At 38.3% G+C, this 9036-nt stretch overlaps 1 protein-coding gene across 3 annotated transcripts in view; it reads left to right on the forward strand.

Moving 5' to 3' along the window:
* cacna2d2a (calcium channel, voltage-dependent, alpha 2/delta subunit 2a) overlaps positions 1–9036 on the forward strand; it is a 348071-nt gene that overhangs the window by 331856 nt on the left and 7179 nt on the right. For all 3 annotated transcript variants that reach the window (XM_057845730.1, XM_057845731.1, XM_057845732.1), the window contains 13 exons: positions 596–686; positions 2092–2154; positions 2293–2396; positions 2478–2576; positions 2649–2740; positions 5399–5446; positions 5512–5583; positions 5645–5797; positions 5904–5956; positions 7712–7767; positions 7869–7992; positions 8066–8175; positions 8253–8335. In XM_057845730.1, coding sequence (XP_057701713.1) covers positions 596–686; positions 2092–2154; positions 2293–2396; positions 2478–2576; positions 2649–2740; positions 5399–5446; positions 5512–5583; positions 5645–5797; positions 5904–5956; positions 7712–7767; positions 7869–7992; positions 8066–8175; positions 8253–8335 — 1148 coding nt within the window. The remainder of the gene's footprint in view (positions 1–595; positions 687–2091; positions 2155–2292; positions 2397–2477; positions 2577–2648; positions 2741–5398; positions 5447–5511; positions 5584–5644; positions 5798–5903; positions 5957–7711; positions 7768–7868; positions 7993–8065; positions 8176–8252; positions 8336–9036) is intronic.

The following is a 9036-nucleotide window of genomic DNA, read 5'->3' on the forward strand; positions in this document are numbered from 1 at the left end:
TTTAAACCAGGAAGACTGGCTGTGAATGTTTCAGTGCTATTGACTGTGCTACACGTCCAATCAATTTTGACTGGGAGGGGCAAATGAATGTTAGTTCATTCACCAATCCATTTGACTGGGAGTGGCAAATGAATGTTAGTTCATTCACCCCTCCCAGTCAAAATAGAATGGACGTCTAGCACGATCAATGACAGCCAATGTGTTAAATGAGTGTCCTGTAAAGGTTAAAAAACAAAAAAACTATAATTTGTGCATTAAACCCATCAGCTATGTTGTTTTTTTAGCCACACATTAGTTGAATGTGCCTTATAATTGCCACATTTGTGAAATTAATTTTGCGCACTTCCTTAAATATTTTTACTCAAACATATTTAACACAAAACAGCACACATTATTACTGTAATCCTCTTCATAATCCTACGTACCAAAACCCTGAAATTCTATCGCCACCTGTGCAGTAGACCTCCAGAACTAATTTAAAACAAGCCCACTGGAATGCTCTTTTTTGTCTTTAAACAATAGGCTTTCCCTCGTTGAAATTCATGTTGTGTATTTTGTTTCTCTGCGAATCATTTTTTTGTGTCATGCTGTTTAGGCGACAATTTGCTCCTTCACAACCTGATTCTGGACACAGGCGTCATCAGGCAGCTTGTAGACAAAGTGTGGAAGACCAAAGATTTGCATACGTGAGTATTGAGTGGATAACAACACATTGCACAGATGGCACAATTGTGAGGTGTCTTAACATGTCTGTCATCAAAATACATCGATCACAATCAGCTGGTAGATCTCAAATATTGTGTCAGATGATCATGTTTTTATCTGGGGAAATTAAAATATAAAAGATAGGCTGTCCATTTTTCCTTGCTTATTGGATTTATCTTTTAATGTCTGGTCCCCTTGAGCCTATCACCCACCCTCTGTAGTGTCTTGCTTTTGATTGACATTCGTGACAGAAAGTCCATATCTATCTGGACAGCATAAATAATGTATATTGTTGTGTGAATAAAGAACAAGAAATATTGTATCTTGATTTATTTCATAGTTATATTTTCTTTTTGACATGGTCACCATTTCTTCTTATATGGGGCTTTGCTTTGCAAAGGCGTTCAAATATCGAAACGACCGGAATTCACGCTCGACACAGGGAGTTTTTCGAGCAACCCCGAAAAATTTTCCATTCGCCCGTAAATGCGAATTTTTCGGAAGGAAAACAAACAAACAAACAAACAAAAACAATTTCAAAACACAACTTACATGTTTTGATCAAATCACATTTCACACGTCAAAAATTCCAGGATGGTAAGGGGCATAAAAGCTGTATACAGAATTTGGAAAAAAAAAAAAAAACGTTCCCCCCAAATTTTCCAAAAACAGTCCCATCCATTTTTAATGGGATGCCATTGACAGTCATGTATGTCCAAATTTCTTATTCATTTCCAATAGCACTTACATTGCATTGACACAGATGCCAATGAGGGCTATGCACGTCCATGCCCTTGACGGCCATGTTTGTCGATGCCAATGTACTTGGAGTCCATTGACGCATATGTAAGTCGATGCCATTGACGGCCATGTACGTCCAAATTTTCCCTTCATTTTCAATAGCAACAAAAAAAACCTGTGTTCCCAAATCTAGTGAGTGACCTGATATCAACAGGACGTGCACCAGAAATGTCCCCAAATCAACAGGAAGTAACCTGATATCAACAGGAAGTTTCCCAGAAATGTCCCCAAATCAATAGGAAGTGACCTGATATCAACAGGACGTGTCTCCGAAGTGTCCCCGAATCAACCTAAGTGGGTCTTAGATCTGTATCTACCACAGCAAAGCCCCAGAGTAATTTCTCCAGAAACTGCAGTTTCTAGTGACTTTTAAGTTGTTTTTTTGTTTTGTTTTTTTTTTTTTTTTTTTAATTTTCATAGTATTTAACTTCTAGTAATTGCCTGTCATTGACAAGGGGCTGTGAATGCCCATGTTTCAGTGCGATCATGCGCTGTCAGCCTTTTTCTAGTCAAAATGGATTGGACATCTAGCGCCGGCAATGGCAGTCAATGAGTTAAAGTCTTCTCTTGTTACTGTGTGACAAGGTATGGCTTTCTGGCTGTATTTGCTGCCACGGACGGAGGAATTACAAGAGTGTTTCCCAACAAGTAAGAGCCATTCTTATCAAGGCTTTGTTGTTGTTGTTTTAATGCTTTTTAATGTCTCCCTTTTAAAGTCTAATCACTTCGATAAGCAACAAGCACTGTGGTAGCGGGGAGATTTACAGCTCTCTCTTAAAATGTCAGGGCTGCGGAAAGCTGGGAGGAAGACCCCGAGCCGTTTAACGCCAGCTATTACCGCCGCAGTCTCGACAACAAGGGCTACATCTTCAGAGCGCCTTATCGTACAGGTGAATGATCCTCCCGTGGCGTATTTTACATCAAGTCTGCTCTTTTGGTTCACTAGGTTTTTTTGTTTGTTTGACTCGCAGCAAGAGACGAGATGCTCATCCCGGAGAATGACACCATCGGGATCTTGGTCAGCACGGCGGTGGACATCACAGTTGGAGGGAAGACCATCAAACCGGCAGGTGCGTTTATACGTAACGGGGCTTTGAGTATAAAGATCATTCCAGTAACTTTCAGTTTCGCCAATTTTGCAGTGGTCGGAGTTAAACTGGATCTCGAAGCCTGGGTGGATAAGTTTAAGATTCTCGCCAGTAACCACACAGACAGCCGACATGGCCCTAATGCGGTAAACATATGCGCAACAATGACCATAGTATTTAACCCCCGATGCCTGAATTTACATTGAACACTTTCAATGCTATTGATGATGCGAGTTGCGCTGCAAATTCAATTGAGTCCGTCACTCGTAGGCATCCTATGCATTTGAAGTGGGGAGGGTGGCAGCGAATAAACCTTCGTTGATCCGCTGCCAGCCCTCCCTCTACATGGCTAAAGAGTTATGAAATATACATAAACCATTGGAGGAATACATAAGTGCATGTAAATAGTATTGATTAAAAAATTTTTTTTTTTTTAAACATACAAAAAATTAAAGTGGATAATACAGCTAAAAATAAGAAAATCTTTTTTAAAAAAAATTTAAATCATAAAATGATAAACGATGAGATACAGTGGTACCTTGACATACGATCACCTCGACACACGATCTTTTCGACATCCGGCGTAAAATTTGACTTTGCATCTGTTTCTACATCCGACGACATGCTCGAAATACGCCGATTTATGACAGCGCCAGTTTTTTTGTTTTACCGCAAGACGGACGCACGGCGGATTTTCTTGAGAGAGAAATCAACATGGGTTCCAACAATGTTAGTGGAGGTGGTGAAAAAAAGGAAAAAGGTGAGTCTTACCATTGTGAAATTATATAAAAATATGAGCGTGGGTGCGCATCCGTGAACTGGCTCAACAATATGGCCGTAGACTGTCTATGATCTCGGCGGTCCTCCTCCGTTCGCCAGTCTTTATAAGTTAAGGAGGTAATTATTATTATTATTGAAACATCACCAAAGAAATCGCCAGGTTCGTCAGGTTTTTAATCATTTATTTCAGAAGTTGTACAACACAAATATCTACTGTTCGCCGCAGCTGAACGTGAAAAGTGAAAGTAAAAAGTGTTCCCTCACACTGACACCTCAGCCACGCGGTGCGTTCAGGTACACCACGCAAAAATACATCTGCTACATTACAACCCAATTTGTTACATTATTACAGGTAGAGGTGTGACAAAATATCGAAATGGTGATATATCGTGATACTTTGTATCCCAAAAGGTTAGCGATATGCTCCAGCCAAGAATCGAGATATCGTTTTAAAAAGGTGTCAATGTCTAAAAGAAATAAAAAGGAACCAACAAGTTGCTACCAAAATCTTCCACCATAATAGTGTCTCAGTTAACTCTAAGGCTGCATTGACGGTGAACGACGCCCAATCATTTTAGACTGTTTTTTTTTTAGGGCATTTACAGGTCACTTGCAGTTCATTTTAGGGCATTTACAGGTCACTTCCTGTTGAGTTTGAGTCCCTGCCTATTCATTTGGGTGATTCCCGGGTCACTTCCTGTTCTGTAACTCAAAATAAACAGGAAGTAACCATTAAAATACCCCAAAATCAACAGGAAGTAACTGAACATCAACAGGTAAATGACCTTAAATGGCCCAAAATTACCTCATTGCCTGGCATTGGCTGCCACTGACGGCTATAGACGTTCAATCCATTTGAAGTGTTAGGGATGTCCCATTTCAAATGGATTGGACGTCTACTAGTGATAAACTCATTCCAATTCACAGAAGCTTGTTTTTCTGTTTATTAGTTGTTGGTCAGCAAATCATTCTAGGATATTCTACAACTGTATCGATAATCGTTGTATCGCCATATCGTCAGATCATCGTTATCATGAGCTTCGTATCGCAAATCGTATCGTATCGTGAGGTACCAAGAGGTTCCCACTCCTAATTACAGGTATTATTATTAAGATTATTATATTATTATTACGATTTTTATTCATAATGTATTTGTTTTTCTCTGTGTAATTGCTATTTGCAATAGTACCAGCAGTATGTATTAAGGATTTAGTGTAGGTTTTCGGGCTGTGAAACAATTTAATTGATTTATAATGTATACTTATGGGAAAATCCTGCTCGACATACAACCATTTCGACCTACAAATAAGGTCCCGGAACAAATTAACTTCGTATGTAAAGGTGCCACTGTATAATATAGAAAATTAATTGAAAATAAAAATAAAAGATGTTTTTCAATTAAAAAGGAGGAATTTAATTCTTTTTTTAATAAAATAATATTCTTAATGTTTTATTTCAAATTATTTGAATTTTTTTTTTTCCTATACATTTTTTCATTTTAATTGGTTTTTTATATTTGCTTTTTTTATTTTGTATGACAGCTGTTTTTAACTCATTTTTGAGTGCGGGATTCAAAACTATAACTTTATATATATATAATATATTAGAAAAAAACACTGTATAGACAGTATGTGCTTGTTTTAATAATGAAATACAAATAAGGACATATAATGAATTATGAAAGTAAAAAGGCATGACTGCAATATTTAAATCATGTTTTTACATAGGATATGGCTTGATGTGTACAAGTGGTAACAACACACTAAGTTAGTAAACTGCAGGGATAACAGGAAAAACTGATATCCGTTTTCAATTCCACACACAAAAATCCCTTATAACAGCTGACAGACCTTAAAAATCTGTTGGGTTTTGGCACTGCATGGAAATATCCATGGGAAATACAGCACATTTGGAAAATCGCCAATTGTCAACAATGACTGTTGTAATAGCATTTTAATATAGGATTAAGTCAACATGCTCAGCTCTCATTTTGTTCCCTCATCTCTTTTCTACTTTTGCGTCAGTGTGGACCCAACAGAGTCTGTGAGATGGATTGCGAAGCCAACAACGATGTGAGTGTCTGTTTATTTTATGTTTTACCATTTCTCCCTCTGACACTGCGCTCGTTTGCCCGTAGGACCTCCTGTGTTACCTAATAGACGACGGTGGCTTTTTGATCATGTCCAACCAGAAGGATGACTGGAACAAGGTAGCATTTGACCTGGCGCAGATGGTTATTCTGCCTCCTGACCTCACATTTTCCTGTACAGGTGGGCATGTTCTTCAGCGAAGTGGAACCCTACCTCATGTACGCGCTGTACAACAACTCCTTCTACAACCGCAAGCAGTCATTTGACTACCAGTCGGTGTGCGAGCGCATGCCTACCAGTGAGGCTGGAGCAGCACGGAAGGGAGTCTTTGTGGTACTAAAAGCATATATTTGTATAATTATTAAATCTTTAATCCAAACTGAAATGAACGCCACCAAGTATGTAATAATTTTATAATCACTCATTGTCACGTCCGCAGCCCACAATTGCAGATTTTGTTAACCTGGCATGGTGGACGTCGGCAGCTGCATGGTAAGCCGTTTCTTATGCAACTTTTGTATTGGATTACATAGAGTTTGAGTGGGTGAGCGCAAATGCATTCTGCCGTACTTACAGCAAAATATGCAGAATATGTGACACATAAGTGAACCAAAATGAAGAGCAAGTGACCCAAAATCCATTAACAGTAAGTGACCCCAGAATGCATCAAAATCAATGGGAGGTGACCCAAAATCAACAGGAAGTGATCTGCAAATGCCCTGAAATAAACAGGACGTGAATAAATTCCTCAAAAATCAACAGGAGATGGCCCAAAATCAACAATGCCCTAAAATGCCCTAATCGGCTGCCAATGACAGTAATACACATCCAAACCATTTGAACTGGGAGCCTGGCAACGAAAGATCAAACGTTCATTTCCGCCAACCCTGTCAGTTCAAATGGATTGGACGTCTGCCAGTGATAAACTAATTTAAATTCACAGCTGAAGGATAAAAAGAGCCATATGAATGGACGTGAAGTACACATCAACAGGAAGTGTAAAAAACAACAGGAAGTGTAAAATGTACAGGAAGTGACCGACGATAGTTTACCGACCAGCATAACCATAGGTGGAGTTTGACTTTTGGGTCGGGGGGGCACTACATGTTGATGACCCCGAAACGCAGTGTCAGCAATAAAATTAACTTACAGAATATTTATAATAAGTTGACAATGAGCGTTTTTTCTTTCCCATCATTCTTGAGGGGAATTCTAAATCAGGCTGCTTAGGCAATACTTTTCGCCAAGATCGTCATCCATTGAATATGGCACGCCCACCGGTGTCGTGCCAGTGAAGTTACCCCTGTCAAAAATTGTATCTCATGGGCAGAGCCATATGGAGGTAGATTTATGTCTTTATTATTCAATTTAAAAAAAAAAGTCGCTTCAATCAAAAAAAAATGTGTTTGCAAAAATAAATTTGAAACTCAAAAAAATGCATGTGAAAGCTACTTTTCCTTGATTTTTTTTTTTTTTTTTTTTTTTTTTTTTTTTTTTTTTTTGAAGCAACTTTTTTGATTGAAGTATTGTTGATATGTGTTTGGGCCACATTTTGGCTAGGACGTTTTTGTCTTTATTATTCAATCAAAAAATAAGTTCAAAAAAATATATATAGATTTTCAAAAAGAAAAATCACTTCAATCAAAAAGAGAAAAATTTCAATCAGAAAACATTTTTGAATGCGAAAAAAATATTTGAGATTGAAAAATTTGCATTTGAACACTTAATTTTTCATTGAAAACGTTTTCTTTGAAGCAATCCTTTTTGTGTTTGGCCCGTATTATGGGTAGGACATTTGAGTCTAAATCATTCAATCCCCCCAAAAAGTTGCTTCATTAAAAAAAATATTTTCAATCAAAAAAAAAAAAAAAATCATTTAAAAAATAAAATTGCCCTCCTCTAATTTTATTTTTTTTGGGGTGGGGGGGGTCATATGAAAAGCAAATGACTGTCTAAGGTGCTAGTCACATGATCTGTTCGAAAATTAATTTTGAGCCATTCTAAAAATATATATTTTTTGTTCATTTCATTCATTTTTGTTGCAGTTTTATTGCTTTACAACTTTTATATATGTATATATAGGAAAGTCAATTTCATGCAATGACACTTTTCGGCCACCGGGGGGGGGGGGCTGGCCACCCTGGCCCACCCTTAAAATCCGCTTATTAGCATAACATGGCATCCCTACGCAATTTCTCCAGAAAATGCATTTTCTTGTTGAACATTCCTATCATTTCTCATCTCCAGGTCATTATTTCAGCAGTTCATGTATGGACTGGCGTATCACAGCTGGTTTGTCACAGGTGGGTGACAAAATACCAACATTTCCTTTTCCTTTCATTTTGAGTTTGAGTGTGACGCTTCTTGCCCATGCCACGTTTTGTATGTTTTTATGTCGCTGTAGACAAAGTAGACGCCGAGGCACTGGATTCCAAGGAGAGGAGCTGTGTCATGATCCAGACTCAGTACTACCTCAGCAACTTGAGCAGTTCCTACAACATGCTGCAGGACTGTGGCAACTGCTCAAGGTCCGCACACGCACATACGCAATCAAGAATGACACAGCTTCATAAAGTAACGTATTTTTTTGCTTTTATCCAGGCTGATCCACGCCAAGAGAATAAACAACACCAACCTGTTGTTTGTGGTGGCCGAGAAGATGCTCTGCAACTCTTGCGATATCGAAAAGCTGTCCCAAGAGGAGAAGGAGTGTATCCATCGCTGCTATTAAATCATTGACACAAATACAAGAGTACCACTGTTCTTTTTTCCTTAATTGTCTTGACAGTCAACGACGAAAACCCATGTGATGATATGACAGTGGCACGCTATAGAAAAGGACCCTCCACCTGTTTTGACAACAACAACGCGGTAAGACGGTCGTGTTGGATTACCAATTGGTACGGTTTCAGAAACTTTTTTTGTCCTTTTTTTGGTAAATTATGTTGAAACTTTGCTGACTGAAATTTAGGGCTGCCACAAACAACTTTTGTGATCGTTAATCAAATTATTTACTGTTATATTACTCTGAGTTAACATTTCAGCTTTAAATGTGCAAAGGGAACAAATTAATATGCGCTGAGAAAAGTTGGACTATGAATACTATGCAAATGTGTTGTCCATTTCCAAAGCAAAAGCAGATGTTTTTCACATATATTTTTTGATTAATTACAAACAGAATCAGTCTTTACAGCAAGAACTACATTAACTTGATGGCTGCCAATGACAGTTCTAGAGGTCCAATCCATTTAAATACATTTTAAAATCCAATCTTTTTCACCCGATTCACTTTATCATCTGGCGATTTTACAGTGTCGATACTTTTTTCGGAGTGTCAATACTGTAGATTCTTCTAATCTGCTGCGCCGGCCCCAAGCCAACAAACTAGAGATGTCCCGACCAGAGGTGAAAGTGGCTAGAATTTCTCCCTGACAAAAAGGTCGCCACGGAGCCAGATGTGGTTCAAACCTCCTAAAACCACAGAAATGCAAAAAAAAAAAAAAAAAAAAAGGTTTCATACATGCATTAGGCTTCTGCTGCTCTGCATTACAAGGCATACATGAGAAACTGAT

The sequence above is a fragment of the Corythoichthys intestinalis genome, chromosome 9 (assembly GCF_030265065.1).
Source record: "Corythoichthys intestinalis isolate RoL2023-P3 chromosome 9, ASM3026506v1, whole genome shotgun sequence".
Lineage (NCBI taxonomy): Eukaryota > Metazoa > Chordata > Actinopteri > Syngnathiformes > Syngnathidae > Corythoichthys > Corythoichthys intestinalis.